The 16,092-nt window shown below is 40.2% G+C and overlaps 1 protein-coding gene across 1 annotated transcript in view; it reads left to right on the forward strand.

Annotated features, from left to right (window-relative positions):
• Window positions 1-11,995, forward strand: part of snx4 (sorting nexin 4) — a 48,279-nt gene extending 36,284 nt beyond the window's left edge. The window contains exons 13-14 of the mRNA XM_078228189.1: window positions 2,573-2,687; window positions 10,293-11,995. Of these exons, the coding sequence (XP_078084315.1) occupies window positions 2,573-2,687; window positions 10,293-10,340 (163 nt within the window). The 3' untranslated portion in view covers window positions 10,341-11,995. The remainder of the gene's footprint in view (window positions 1-2,572; window positions 2,688-10,292) is intronic.
• The last annotated feature ends 4,097 nt before the right edge of the window (window positions 11,996-16,092 follow it).

Consider the following 16,092-nt stretch of genomic DNA (forward strand, 5'->3'; position numbering starts at 1 on the left):
AAACTAGAACCAGAGGGCACAACCTCAGGCTGAAGGGACAATCCTTTAAAACAGATGAGGAGGAATTTCTCCAGCCAGAGTGGTGAATCTGGAACCTTTTGCCGCAGAAGGCTGTGGAGGCCAGGTCATTGAGTGTCTTTAAGACAAAGGCTCTTGATTGATAAGGGGGTCAGGGGTTAGTGGAAAAGGCAGGAGAATGGGAATGAGAAAAATATCAGCCATGATTGAATGGCAGAGCAGACTCAATGGGCCAAGTGGCCTAATTCTGCTCCTATGTCTTATAGTCTTGTGGTCTAATCTTTAGCTGTGCGGGCGAGCATATCTGGCCCAGATTGTTTGATAACCTGTTTGTCAATATCTTTATTTTCAGAGCTTCTTTACACTTAACCACCTCTGTCAAATAATGTGTTTCTCACTTTAAGAAATCTAATTCCAAAGGGAGTGCAGGAACAGAGACCTGGAGATTTGTACAAAGGTGGCAGGGCAAATTGGGAAAGTGGTTTTAAAAAGGCACAGGGAGCCTGGGCTTCTCTGAACCTTTTTAACGCACTGGTTTGGTTTCAACTGGAGGATTGTCAAATCCTGGGCACTTGTCACTTCAAGATGTGAATGCGTTTGAGTGGTTCCAGGGACTCCTGTTTAAAAGGATGGAATAGAGAGCCTGGGCATTGTTCTCCTTGAGGGTTGGGAGGAGATTTGAGGTAGGTGTTCAAAGTCATAAGAGATGTGGACAGAGTAAATAGAGCAAAATTGTTCCCTCTGGCAGAGAGGGACAGGTTTAAGGTGATATGAGAGAACCTTTTTTAATGCAGTGTGATCTAGATCACTGTTGTGGTTTTCAAAAGGTAATTGAATAAGCAGTTGAAAAAAACCCAACAGGTTATAAGGAAGGTTGAGGGAGTGGAACTCGCTGAACTGCTTTTGCAGAGCTGGGGCAGGTATGCAGGGTGCTGTATAAGTCTGTTCTCTGGATTACATTGCTACCACAATTGACATGGTTTTTTTATTCATGTCCATGTAACACTGACTTCACTCAAAGTAAATATATGAAGTCTTTCAGAAATTTGAGGGACTTAACTATCATAAATGCAAGCTAGTCTTGTTTTTGTGTAGAGCTGAAGTCTGAATCTTGCAGTGTTGAATGCCTTATCTACATTGTCATAATTTAGCGACCTTTGGAGTTTCTGGATCTGATTGGATGTTTCACAGAATTACTAGTCTTAAAGTGCCTTCTCTGGAGGGTCACTTAAATTTATCTCTGGGAATGTCCTCTCCTCGCCCTAATTTAACACTGTCCAGTGATTACACGCAAGTGGAATTCATAAGGCCTAAATCCTTAAAGTTTTTTGATAAATGAATGTAATTTCAGGAGTGTTTGTGGCAGTCTTTTATCACATTCAACTGTGTATAGATGCAGATTCATCACCTTTGATCATATTCAAAGCTAATCTGCTTAAACTTTCTCCCCTAATCTGGATAGAAGATGAACTTTTCTTTAAAGCACGCAGTTTGACCATTTAGCATCTTTCACTTCTGCAGTTTTTTTGCCTGCTACTCATTGTTTTTCTTTTCCCTTTTTACAACCTTGTGTTGGGGACCAGACCAGGAACTCCAAGGTATATGCAGCTAGCCTAGACCCCAATTTTTGCATTTGATTTGGCATTGGGATGAGCATAAGGTGCTTTGCTCCAGGTGTGATGCAATTGACCCACTAGGAAGCTTTTATCAAAACAAACTTTATTTAAGAACACAGAATAACAAAAATAATAACTTTTACCAATTAAAATACTATTGTTCTAATTTAGCAGTAGTCTCCATTGATACACATCCCTCCTTTTAGAACCAGTTAGCACAGAAAGCAAAGATGTTTAAGTGGGTACTAGATTTCCAGCCTTTTAACACCTCTGGGCAGAAATCCAGACAGCATTTACTAGAGAAGGATATATCCTCAACAACAGAACTTCAGAGAAGTAAACTTGGGCTCTGGCAGCTCCCAGTCTTCAGAGATAGAGCCATCTCTCTGCAGTTTCCAACCAGCAACTTGTCAGAAAAATCTTCTTTTCTGGCAGATTCCTGTCTCCAACTTCAGAGGAGAAAGAGGCACTTCTCTCTAACAACTCAAAACAGCATCTGACTTGATTCTTCTGCGTAAGCCTAACTTGACCCAGTCAAATGATTTTGTCTGTCAATCAACCTAATTAAGTCTTGTTCTATAAAACCCCAGAGGAACCACTAAAAACAACAGCAGCAATGTTCCAGATTAAAACAAACATTTGATCAATTAAGAGCAATTATGCTGCTGCAGTAACAAAAGGTTGCTGAATATAGACAAAATGGCATTGGTAATAAAACACAACTGCTAAACTAATCCTGCACAAGGAACATGATAAATCCATTTTGTTACAATGAATTTCCACAAGTCAGCTATAAATGACATTTACTGCTGCTTGCTTTCCTTTGGTGTGGGAGACTATATATCAACTTGGTATTGTACTGCAAGTTTTTTGCGCATTTTTTAATCTAACTTTCCTGTTGACTGTTTCCTAGTAAATTTGTTATGTCTACTTTTTAGAGATTTCATAAAGGATGCTTGGGCAGACATTGAGCGTTTTAAGGAACAGAAGAACAATGATCTGAAAGAGGCCCTTATCAGTTATGCAGTGATGCAGATAAGCATGTGCAAAAAGGTTGGTTATTAATGCAATTTTTAAAAAACTATCATGGCTAAAATTATGACATAGGAAAGATTTTAAGCCTCATCAGCATTACCTAGAATTGGTATCATAGGGCATCATTGTTCATCTGAATATTCAGGTATTGAAAGCACTCTACAATTAAAATTTTAATTACAAATATTCTGCTTTGAGGCCACACTAAAAATTGAAACTTCAGTCTGCTGTTATAAATTTCAAACGAGTGCAAATGTGTTCAGTTGAATCAATTCATGCTTGCTTCCTCAATTTGCAAAACAACACTGGTCATTGAGGTGATGGCATGGTTGAATTTAAAGTCCCATGTCTTTTCCTTGGCGATATTGCAAAACTAACTTGGCTTGGAGATGTAACCAAGCTACAAAATATTACATAATTACTCTGAAATGCATGGTAATTATTAAATATTGTTTTGACTGGGTCATAACTGAGCTCCTGTGCAATGAGCCAATGGGGAACCCTAAAACGTCCTCAAAGATTGCATGGCAATGGGAAACATAGAAAAACTACAGCACAAACAGGCCCTTCAGCCCACAAGTTGTGCCGAACATATCCCTACCACCTTGGCCTACCTATAACCCTCCATCCTATTAATTCCCATGTACTCGTCCAGGAGTCTCTTAAGTCCCTATTGAGTTTGCCTCCACCACCACCGGCGGCAGCCGATTCCACTCGCCTACCGCCCTCTGGAAAAACTTCCCCTTAAACCTGTTTCCCCTCGTAGTCGGAGTCCACCCGATCTATGCCTCTCAACATCTTTTATACCTCTATTAGGTCTCCTCTCATCCTACATCTCTCCAAGGAGAAAAAACTGAGCTCCCTCAGCCTATCCACATAAGGCATACCACTCAATCCAGGCAACATCCTTGTAAATCTCCTCTGCACCCTTTCAATCTTTTCCACATCCTTCCTGTAATGAGGCGACCAGAACTGAGCACAGTACTCCAAGTGGGGTCTGACGAGGGTCTTGTATAGCTGCATCATTATCCCCGGACTCCTAAATTCAATCCCTCGATTGATAGAGGCCAGCACACCATATGCTGCCTTAACCACCACCTCCACCTGCGGGGCCGATTTTAGAGTCCTATGGACCCGGACCCCAAGGTCCTTCTGATCCTCTACCGTACTAAGAGTCTTTCCCTTAATATTGTACTCCTTCATCCCATTTGACCTGCCAAAATGGACTACTACGCATTTATCTGGGTTGAAGTCCATCTGCCACTTCTCTGCCCAGTCTTGTATCCTATCTATGTCCCTCTAACTTCTGACATCCCTCCAGACTATCCACAACCCCACCAACTTTCGTGTCGTCGGCAAACTTACCAACCCATCCCTCCACTTCCTCTTCCAGGTCATTTATGAAAATGACAAACAGCAAGGGTCCCAGAACTGATCCCTGGGGCACACCACTGGTGACCGACCTCCATTTAGAAAAAGACCCATCTATACCCACTCTCTGCCTCCTTTGGGCAAGCCAGTTCTGGATCCACAGGGCAGCAGCACCTTGGATCCCATGCCCTCTTTTTTTTTTCCAGAAGTCTTGCATGGGGGACCTTATCGAACACCTTGCTAAAATCCATATAAACCACATCTACTGTTTTCCCTTCGTCAATGTGTTTAGTCACATTTTCGAAGAACTCCACCAGGCTCATAAGGCATGATCTGCCTTTGACAAAGCCATGCTGAGTATTCTTGGGCATACTAAACCCCTCTAAATGCTCATAAATCCTGTCCCTCAGGATCTTCTCCGTCAGCTTACCGACCACTGAGGTTAGACTCACCGGTCGGTAATTTCCTGGGCTATCCCTATTCCCCCTTGAAAATAGGAACCACATCCGCAATCCTCCGGCACCTCTCCCGTCTCCATCAATGATGCAAAGATCATCGCCAGAGGCTCTGCAATCTGTTCCCTCGCCTCCCACAGTAACCTGGGGTCCATCCCATCCGGACCCGGCGACTTATCTATCTTGATGCCATTCAAAGATTCCAACACAACCTCTTTCTTAAAGTCCACATACTCAATCTTTTCAGTCCACCACAAGTCCGCAGTACATCCACCCAGATCCTTTTCCTCTGTGAAAACCGAGGCAAAATACTCATTAAGCACCTCTGCCATTTCTACTGGTTCTGTACAGACATTCCTGCCTTCACCTTTTATAGGCCCTGTTCCTTCACGTCTCATCCTTTTACTTTTCACATTTATAGAATGCCTTGGGGTTCTCGATCCTACCTGCCAACCAAAGAAGAACCAACCAAACTTGGTTCCCAGCGCAGGGTAATTAGCCATCTGAAAATATGATATTAAATTGCAAACTTCGGATGGTTCCTGCTGTTACATCAATAGTTGCCTAGAAAAAATTTAAAATCTTGGGTGGCGACACATCTTGCCTGGCCTGAGTCAGATGGTCGGGCAAGATGGAATCATCTGGGTTTCTAGAAATGTTTTCAAGCAGTGTAGCTATCTGACTTGATTGCCACAGTTATGGTCCATTATAATTTTTAAAAATAAAAATAATGTTGTCATTCCATACATAGGGGGGGGGGGGGAGGGGAGGGGAGGGGAGGGAGGAAGGAGAGCTCTCTTTCCCTAGTCAGCAAGTCCTGCTTGTTCACCATTTCGAGGCATAAAAACTGACCTGATAATTTTCCTTAATTTTCCATCCTGCTCTCTTCCTCCCTGCCCCCATACAAATGAGTTGTACTGCTTATGAAATCTCACCAGGAAGCTGGAGGCTATTTCTTTAGTTGGCACCAATCCACAATTATTAAAAGCAGTGTTTATTCTATTCTGAGTTACTGTTTGTGTTGAAACGCTTCCAAATTAGTTTAAATGACCTGATGGTGAGGGATTGCATTTGTTCAAGCTTTTCAGATTTCTGAAATCAAATCAACACCACAATCACGAATGCTTGTAAGAAAATGCTGATTTTGATGATTCTTTTGGAAGTAAACAGTTTTAATTAAGATTAATGTATTTTCTCTAATGCAATGCATGAGCTTCAAATGGAACTTCAGTAAATAGCCAGGACCATAATTGCTGCTTTGGTTATATTTGGATTATGACTGAACCCATTAAACAAGTTTTTCTGTGAATAGTTATTTCCTTTCCTTGTGGCACAGTTCAGTTGAAATTCTTGCCACCAGAGAATCCTAGCTACAAATCCCATGACTCCAGCACTTGATGCCTTTTGTGTTTTGACTACTTGGAGTGAAATTTAGAATCTTGATGATTAAAGTTGATGCACATTTAAAAGGTGATTGCAGTTGGGTTGTGATTCACCTGATCTATTCTTGCAAATTAACAATTTAGAAACATGCATTGCAGTTTTGATATTGGACCAAGCCATTTAATTCGCCCAATAGAAGTTTTCCAGCATTTGTTTGGACACTGTTTAATGATTGATGTGTTTAATGATTGTAGGGGCCACGAGCATGTGGTGTGGTTGAAGTTGTAGCTTGTGTAGTCGCAGCAATCTTTCTGAGGAATTAATCAAATGAGTGAAAGAGCTTTTTACAGAATGTAATTTGCACATTTTTTTTCCTAAAGCATTGCATGTTAATTTTGTTTCAAGTTTAAGCTGTGGAATTCTGGGCAGTGTATCCCAAAGAAATCAAACTAAAACCTGTTCTAATCTAACTTTAAAAGACCGTTCATGCTCTTATGGGCTCTTTAGCCCCCTTTTTAAAAAAAAAAGGGCATGGATATAACTCTGAAAAGAGCATTGAGGATTGTTTTGGCATAAATAGCTTGAATTTTCAGAACCACTAGAATTTGGGTATTTTAAAGTGGAGAATGGTATAAGTTAAAGGGAGATGATGTAGTGATAATGTCATTGGAGTGTAATCCAGAGACCCAGGTTAATGTTCTGGAGACACCACAGCAGTTGGTGGAATTTAAATTCGATTAATGAAATCTGGAATTGAAAACTAGTCTCCGTAATAGTTTCCTGGTCACAAACTGATTCAGTAGCATCCTTTTAGGGAAGGAAATTGCTGTCACCTGGTCTGACCTACATGTGCCTCCAGACCCACAGCCTTGTGGTTGATTCGTTGCAATGAAATGGCCCAGCAAGCCACTCTGTCAAAGGACAATTGGAGATGGGCAACAAATGCTGGCCTTGCCAGCAATGTGCACATCCCATGAAAGAATAAGGGGAAAAAAGGTTATTTACTTTACTGATCTGCACAGATTGATTGAAGTGCAAAATCAAGCTTGAAGATCTTTTCCTTGCCATTCCTTTTTAAAAAGGATTATTTTGAAAATGTGCTTAGCTTTGTGGCTATAGTGATCAGCGCATTTGAGTTGGCTTTCTAAGTGGCTGATGAGCTCCAAAAAATGGCTATACTTGGTCCATTCTGAAAAGTAGGACTGTGCATTTAAATATGGCTTATATTGTGTATACAAAAATTATCTAATTCTTGGTGGAGGCCACAGTTTGTTTTTTGGTCACCTATCTAGGTGCATTGGCTGCGCTAAAATTCTCCCTCAGTGTACCCAAACAGGTGCTGGAGTGTGGCAACTAGGGAATTGTTACAGTAACTTCATTGCAGTGTTAATGTAAGGCTACTTTGACACTAATAAATAAACCTTTTATCTTGGAAGAGCCATTTTATTTTGTTTGCTTATTGGTTCAAGTCTCCAAGGTTTGAGCATAAAATTATAGGGTGACTCTCCAGTGCTATACTGAGGTCCTGACTTTTGAATGAGATGTTTAAGATCCCATGGCACTATTTTGAAGATAATAAGCAGGGAGCTGTTACCACAGTCCTGGCCAATTTCTATCCTTCAAACAGCATTACAAAAGAACAGATTAACACTGCTGTTTTTAGGAGTTTACTGTGTGCAAATTGGCTGCCATGTTTCTTGTATTACAATGGTGGCTACACTCATTGTTCCGTAACACAAATTCATAATGCAGCTATAAAAGCATAGAACACACAAGTACAAACAAAAGCAGAGGTAAACCATATGCCCATTGAGCCTGCTGCCATTCAGTGCATCTTGGGCTTAAGCTCCATTTTCTTGCCCACTCCCCATATCCCTTAGTTCCTTGAGACCAATAATTTGTCTATCCTAGCCTTAAATATTTGGAGCATCCACAACCCTCTGGGGTAGTGAATCTTTGGAATTCTCTTCCCTTTGAGGGAAGTAATTTCTGCTCATCTCCTCAGTCCTAAATGATTTGTCCCTTTATCCTGAGGCTGCCCCATGTTTAAATTCCCCAACCAGAGGAAACCATCCCTGTGTCCACTCTATCAAGCCCCCTCAGAATTCAATGAGATTGCGCCTCATTCTTCTAAATTCCAGGGAATTTGAGCCTAATTTACTGAACACCTCATCACAGGAAACCCACCTGTACCCCAGCAACCAGCCTAGTGAACATTTTCTATTGCAAGTATACTCGTTTTTTTCTTAAATGTGGGGCCCAAAACTGTACACAACTCTAGATGTGGTCTCCCCAAACTATGTACAACTGTCACAAGACATTATTCTTACTCCAATCCCTTTACAATAAGGACCAATGTGCAATTTGCCTTTGTAATTGCATGCTAACTTTTTGTATTCCTTGTACAAGCAAACTTCAGTCTCTTTGAATATCAGCACTTGCATTTAAATAATTTTTTGTGCTCACAACCAAATGAATTATACTCCATCTGCCATCTTGTTGTCCACTCACTTAACCTATCAATATCTCTTTGCAGCCTCTTGTCCTCCCACTATCATCAGCAAACTTGGATGAATATTTGTTGCTTCATCCAAGTCATTAATATAGATTATTAGTAGCTGAGGCTCCAGCACTGATCCTTGTAGCATGTCACTATTTGCTGCCTGCCAATTTGCAAAAGCCCTATTTATACCTACACTGCTTTGTATTAACTAATCTTCTACCCATGCAAAAAATACTACCCCCTCTGAACTCCATGAGCCCTTGTCTTGCCTATTAACCCTTTGCATGGCACTAGAGTTCTTTGAAGAGATAACAAATAGGTTAGACCAAGGAGAGCCAATGGATGTTATCTATCTTGACTTCCAAAAGGCCTTTGACAAGGTGCCTCATGGGAGACTGCTGAGTAAAATAAGGGCCCATGGTATTCGAGGCAAGGTACTAACATGGATTGACGATTGGCTGTCAGACAGAAGGCAGAGAGTTGGGATAAAAGGTTCTTTCTCAGAATGGCAACCGGTGACAAGTGGTGTCCCGCAGGGTTCAGTGTTGGGGCCACAGCTGTTCTCTTTATATATTAACGATCTAGATGACGGGACTGGGAGCATTCTGGCCAAGTTTGCCGATGATACAAAGATAGGTGGAGGGGCAGGTAGTATTCAAAAGCAGGGATGTACTTCTGAGGCTTTATAAAGCACTGGTTAGGCCCCATTTGGAGTACTGTGAGCAATTTTGGGCCCCACACCTCAGGAAGGACATACTGGCACTGGAGCGGGTCCAGCGGAGATTCACACGGATGATCCCAGGAATGGTAGGCCTGACATACGATGAACGTCTGAGGATCGTGGGATTATATTCATTGGAGTTTAGGAGGTTGAGGGGAGATCTGATAGAAACTTACAAGATAATGAACGGCTTAGATAGGATGGACGTAGGGAAGTTGTTTCCATTAACAGGGGAGACTAGGACGCGGGGGCACAGCCTTAGAATAAAAGGGAGTCACTTTAGAACAGATGAGGAGAAATTTCTTCAGCCAGAGTGGTGGGTCTGTGGAATTCATTGCCACAGAGGGCTGTGGAGGCCGAGACGTTGAGCGTCTTCAAGACAGAAATGGATAAATTCTTGATTTCTCGAGGAATTAAGGGCTATGGGGAGAGAGCGGGTAAATGGAGTTGAAATCAACCATGATTGAATGGTGGAGTGGACTCGATGGGCTGAATGGCCTTACTTCCACTCCTATGTCTTATGGTCTTATGGTCTTATGAATCAAATGCTTTCTGGAAATCCAGGTATACAACTTCTGATTTCCCCTTTCTACCCTACTAGTTACATCTACAAATAATCCTTGTTAAATTTGTCAAACAGGATTTTTGCCTTGGTAAAATCATGTTTACTTGTTCTAATCCTAGTATATTTAAGTACATTGTTAAGACTTCCTTAATAGATTCCAGTATTTTCCCAACAACTGATCAGTTAGGCTAACTAGCTTGTAATTCATTGTTTTCTCTCCCCACTTTCATGAAAAGTGATATAACATTTGCCAACCTCCTATCTAATGGGACCATTCCCAAATCTAAGGTATTTTGCAAAATAATAGCCAGTACCTCCATGATCTGCAGCTTGGAACCTAGGGTGTAAGTGATCAGGTCCCAGGGGTTTGTTGGACTTAAGAAGGTGAGCATCTATGTAGAGCAATCCAGCCAGTTCCATTTCCCTTGCTTTACATCCATAGTCCTGCAAGTTTGGCTGGAAAGCATTTGACTTTTGGTAGTCGTGAACAGTGTGACAAATGAGTTTTAATCTGTTTTTCTAGTTTACATGTTTACCTTTTGAAAATGCATGAATTGCAAGTAAATCACTTTCAAATTGATAGTTATTAAAATGGTTACAATGCATTTTTTTTCTCCTTTTTTAGGGAATTCAAGTTTGGACCAATGCTAAGGAATGCTTTAGCAAGATGTAAAAGTTTACATTCAATAAACTTGAACCTTACATAATAGAAGCACAAGAAAAGCTAGAATTCAGAAATTAACTGAGCACATTGAATCCTTTTTACAGCGATTGTGTATTTGTCTTTTCAATCCATTTGCTTGTGAACTGGGCACAAAGGAACTTTTGTGAGGAAACATCTTGCTAATAAAGTTTCAAAATCATGTTTCCAGGGATGTGGGGTTAAGGGGAAAGCAGGCAGAGAATTTCATTCTATTACAGAAACTAATCTGTGCTATGCTGGTTTCTTCCTGTAGATTTGAGGGCCTTCAGATCATTTCCAGATGTGGTTACATTGTGCCAGTTTTTTTTTGCATAGACTTTCAACAAATCTAGTTTCCATAACTTCTAATAAAATGGACGGCTGTTCATATGCAGCAGAATGTCTCAATATATTGAAGGTTTTGGACAAGTCTTCAAAATACCTTGTTTCATTTGTCATGATGGTCCTGTCCCAGGTTTTTTCAACTTTAAGCAAATAAGTAGATAACCATTCAGCAAGTTTAGTATTTGGTTGGAATAGAGAGGAAATGCTTTGCCAGCCAGACTTAATTAATGTTGCAAAAGGCTGTTAACATCTTAAAAGTAGCTTGCTGAAATTAATTATTCATAGTTTATGGCAATAGTTTAGACATTTTATCTGGGGAATGATATGTATAGAGTTTGCAATCATGGTCTGTAAGTGACAATGGGAGTCTTGTAATTTTTTATAACTTCATTTGACAAACTAAATTAGGTTAACTGCAGTATCCAAGTTATTTATAACTTTTATATTCGAGCTTTCTGAAACTTGCAAATTTCAGGACTGTACATTTTGACAGATGACTGCCTTCCCTGCCAACCTCTTCTCACCCGCTCTCCCCCTGTGCATGTTTGAATAAATGTGATTTTAAAATACTAACATCAGTTAATGACACTAACATTGTAATTGTCTATTGAAGCTATTTTGTCATTCTTTAAGGACTAATAGGTTTTTTCTCCTAATTTCAGCAAAGTTGAGAGGAAGTCACTTTTTCTACTCATGGTGACCTTTCTATTCTCTTAAAATTGTCAGAGGGACAGTTCTTTCTCATCATTTATGCTTCATGTATGATGAAAGATTTCCCCTAAAATTTTCTAGATTAGTTCTAACTTGAAAATAACAAGCTGTGCTGGAACAAACATTCAGGTGATTTTAAGAAATCTAACCAACACAATAGAGTGGATGGCAAAAGGGATAATTTGAACATTTAAGAAACATTACTGTTTAGTGATTTTAATAAATGCAATTGCCATACTTTTTGTTGCCTTTTGCAGTTCCTAAATTCTGCCTTTAAATGTCAAAATAGAATAAGAAACACTAAATGAAGGTGCCTTAAATTTTTTGCCAATCTTGTGCTTATTTGTATTTGTAAAGAAATTGCTGCATGTTTATTTGCTTTGATTCCATCCTGGATTGATTTAAAAAAAGAAGCCTGAAAATTGTTCAGAATTCATATGTACATAAGTCCAGACAAGTTAAAGGAATCCCCTGCCCTGTGCCAAATATGCTGAATAAACTTGCTTTAAAAATGTAAATTTGTTGTGCTTTTATTTGAACAACAAAGTAGCATATTCATGCTTGTGGTGATTAAACTAGAGATTTACATTAGCTATGGGAAGAATAAATTAACTTCAATAAAATGCATGATTTATTTCCCCCCTCTTTTTTCCCCCACCACCTCATTTGCTCAAAGGGGAAGAAGACCAGAAGGAAGCTGCCTGAGTTGATCTTGCCCAGTGCCTTGGATATGGAAGCTCGTGGTGAGGGATAAACTTTGGATAGCAATCCATCATTAATTCCAATACTTGACAACCTGTCCCCTCTAACCTCTAAATATGCACACATTGAGGAGCTGCACAGATTTTCTGTGTAACAGTTGCAAATGTTTTTGTCATGGTGACAAGTGGACTCCATTAAATGACTTCTGTCCAAGATTTAAAAACTGCAAGGGAGTGAGTTGGAATCCATCTAGTGGGATTTACTACTGCATTTTTTGTCATCTAAATTCTGATGGAATTGCTTCCTTCTAGTATGATGTCAAATGTTGCAAATGGCCCACATTAGCAAGCTGCACAGGTTCTGGCCATTCCTGAGCAAGCATGCCAATCTGAGTGCTATTTACTCCGAATTCCGTATTAAAATGGCTGATGCTTTAGACTCAGTGAGCCCCTTTTTCAAATGAAACCAGCCACTCCAGAGTTAATGGGGTGGTAAGGCTATTGATCACACCTTTGAGGGTGTTGATGCCCAATAACGCCAAGAGAATGTTTCTACAATGATTGCTCTAAAATTGCAGACAGTAAATCTCAATGTTTGAAAAAAATTTCATTACTTTTGCATTCCTGCTCCTATCAACAGCATTTTGATTGCTATCGATCTTTGTTTATTTTTGGAACTTCCAAGGATTTATATAGACAATTGAATAGATCTCTTGCCCTACTTGGCAGCTGAGATCTGAGCACACATCTGATTTCCATTGGATTCCCCTATTATTTCCAGCATCACTTACCACAGTTTTGTTGAGGTGTTCAGACCCATACTGTAGTTACACATTGGAGAACAGATGCATAAACCAGAGGCCTGGATTAATACTCTGGGGAAAAGTTTAAATTCTACCATGGCGGTTAGGGAAATTTAAAATAAATCCTATGGAACACTATGCTAGTCTAACTAAATCTTGAATCTGCCACAATGTCATTAAAAACCCATCTGGTTCAGCAATGTCTTTGGGAGAAAGTCTGCCATCCTTAACCCTGTCTGACATGCATGTAACTACAGGTCTGCAGCAACGTGGTCAACTGTTTTATGAAAAAGATGCATTTTTTTAAAAAAAGCACTGGGTATGCCTGCAACAAATGGACTGCATCAATTCAAGAAGGCACTCAGCCTTTTTTTTCCCCCAAAAGGCCATTGGAAATGGGTAATAAATACTGTCCTAGTCATGTTCACATCTCAATTTATTTTGGAAAGGCATTAGTGGAAAAAAAACTTCTGAAGGAGCAGCTTAACTCCAGCATTAGCTCAAACATTGTTTATCACCACCACTTGTGCAGCTACTGAAGGATTTCTATCAGAACAAGTTTTTCAGCCTACAACTGCCCCCTTGTGCCCACTGAAAAATCAACAACTACATCTGAGTTCCACATTTCAGTGCAAGCAACATTTAACCCGTTATATTCAATCTCATGATCGAGTCTGAAGTATAATATTCTAACATACATGGCAATGGTTAAGTTAAGCCATTAAAATAATGAAATTTTATTTCATTAAAAAATGAAAACCTAATTTGAGGTATGCTTATCTCTATTCACTTGCATTATCCCACAATTATGTCAAAGGCTGATCATGTACTATCTGCAGATTTTAGTCCCTAGAGTAGCTATGGACAATCTTAAGATTGCATTCTGCTGTGCACCAAAAGCTCCGCTGGTTTCAAAAACTTATGATTTATATACATTTAGGTAGGTCAGTAAGGATAATGCTGATGGATAACAAAAACTTGTGGTACCTTCAGATTACTAAAACACCCAGGGTGCTTTATAGGAACGTTATAATTTTGAAACAACTGCAGAAGCAGGTGAAGGTCCAGCTTTTGCATTCTGTGGAAAAACAATTGTGCCTGTTGCTGATCTTGAAGAAAGCTGCCTACAGGGATGTAACGATGGAGACTTGCCCTTTTCCAACAGCAGTTTCAATTTGGCACCGAGTAAAGGGGATGTTTAGTGTACAGCAGCATTGATGTCAGTGAGCTGGTAAACAGCCAATGACATTCAAGCAGCAAACCAAGAAGTTAAAAACACTTCCTTGCTTTTAATGTAAACTTTCAGATAGCAAATAAATCATGATTGGATTAAGATAGAGGCTAAAATACAAATAAACATAAGCATTAAAAAAATATGGATTTTAAAAATTATAATGGAGAAATTTGAGATTCCACAAATATCTAATTGGCTTTTCAGGGCTGATTTTGCAATTATTATGAAGATAGTATGCTGTTAAAAGCCTGGCTATACTTCATTCAATAAGATGTAACCTTTTCAAGGGTTTTTACAGCAAGACTAACAAAAGGGTGGAAGGTCTCAGCAATGGATAGATTTTGTACTTTTTATAGTCTGGGTGTCCTCAACAGTGCAATCTGTGGAGAAACGTAGAATCACGGACAGCAATTTTTGGGGTCTCTACATTATTCCATTCATGTGTGCAGACTCCTGAAGTAGTTGTCAGTTTCAGTAGAGTAATAGCAGTGAACGCTGATGTTTTTAATGTTATTACCACTACAAAATGTGGACCTTTAAGATAACCAAAAGTTAGGTTAAAGAGGTAGGTGTCTTGAGGAGAATAGAATAGATTTTGGGAGGAAATTCCACAGTTTAGGATTAAAATGGCTGAAAAGGCAGGGTCACAAATGGGATAAGGCTGTCTTTGTGATGGGGAAACTGTAGAGGTTGGAAGCTCACCTTAGGATTGAAAATGACACTGACAATATGAACAGTTTGGTTCAGAGAGCTGACAGGAAAATGGGGTTTGTCTCGGGGCCTGAGATAATGGATCATTTGAACATGCACCCAGCCTATCAACTACAGAATGGTGCATTGTAACAGGTCAACTATAGGAACCAAAAAGTACCTGGACGAGAGGCAGAGACTTGGTGCAGCAAGAGCATAGAAGATTGTCGGCCATTTTAAGTGGTAATGGAAGCAACAGCGCAGGTAATCTGGTGTTGTGAAGGAGGGTCTGGTCACGCTGCCACGGAATGTTTCAAGTAGTTGGACTATATCCTACCACCTGTCCGTTGTGGAAAACTTTATGCAGAAAAATACCTTTGCCCACAAGTCAATCAGGCAGTAGTCTGCACGTAACATCCTACAGGCCTTATGGGAAAAGGAGAAGTTGGACCCTGTCAGATGGTTCCCTGAGCATACTGGCAAGGTCATTTGGCAGAATTCTTCATCACCAGAACTTTCAAACAAGCACAAGACCTAGCTTGACTCTTGGTGAGAAAGGCCCCGTCAGATCCTTCCTATATGCCCAGAGTCTCACCCCATCCGCACATTGCTCTTGAGGTGAATGTGATGGGGAAGTGACTGTTGTTCACCTCCTTGTGGAATGGGTCTTTGCAAAGAAGGTCTGGAGAGAGGTGGTTTTTGTTGACATTTATTGCAAGCAGCTCTGTGACACAGGACCCTTTGCTCTACGGGCTGTTCTCAGGGACTCGCACCAAGACAAACATCAACTGCTGCTGGAGGATCATTAGCCCAGTGAATGATGCTCTTTGGCTGGTCTTCCAATGCAAAGAGTTGTCCCCAACCAGGTGTTGTAGACTGGCACATTCCAAAGCCCAAGGCTATGTGCTGAGAGATGCACTAAAGCTCGGGTCAGCTGCTGCAGGAGCGCAATGGGGAAAGATCACTGTTTAAGAGTTTTTAGCCATACTGAAATGAGGGGAGTCGAACTGAATATACCCCCCCCCCCACCCCATGAGCTGTATGACTTGCATTAAATATACACTGAATATAGTACATATCATAACTGTATAGAAGCACCTCAGTATGCAACTTGATCTATGTAGACAACTTACGTAACTTTGCACAATTTGGAATTACCATTTTAAAATGCCTGTAACATTTCTTTGATTGTACTGAAACATCTCCGAGTGTAACATGATGTATGTAGAGAACTTGAATATTATTGCACTTTGTGTGAT

Source organism: Mustelus asterias, chromosome 14 (genome assembly GCF_964213995.1).
Source record: "Mustelus asterias chromosome 14, sMusAst1.hap1.1, whole genome shotgun sequence".
In the NCBI taxonomy this organism is placed as follows: Eukaryota; Metazoa; Chordata; class Chondrichthyes; order Carcharhiniformes; family Triakidae; genus Mustelus; species Mustelus asterias.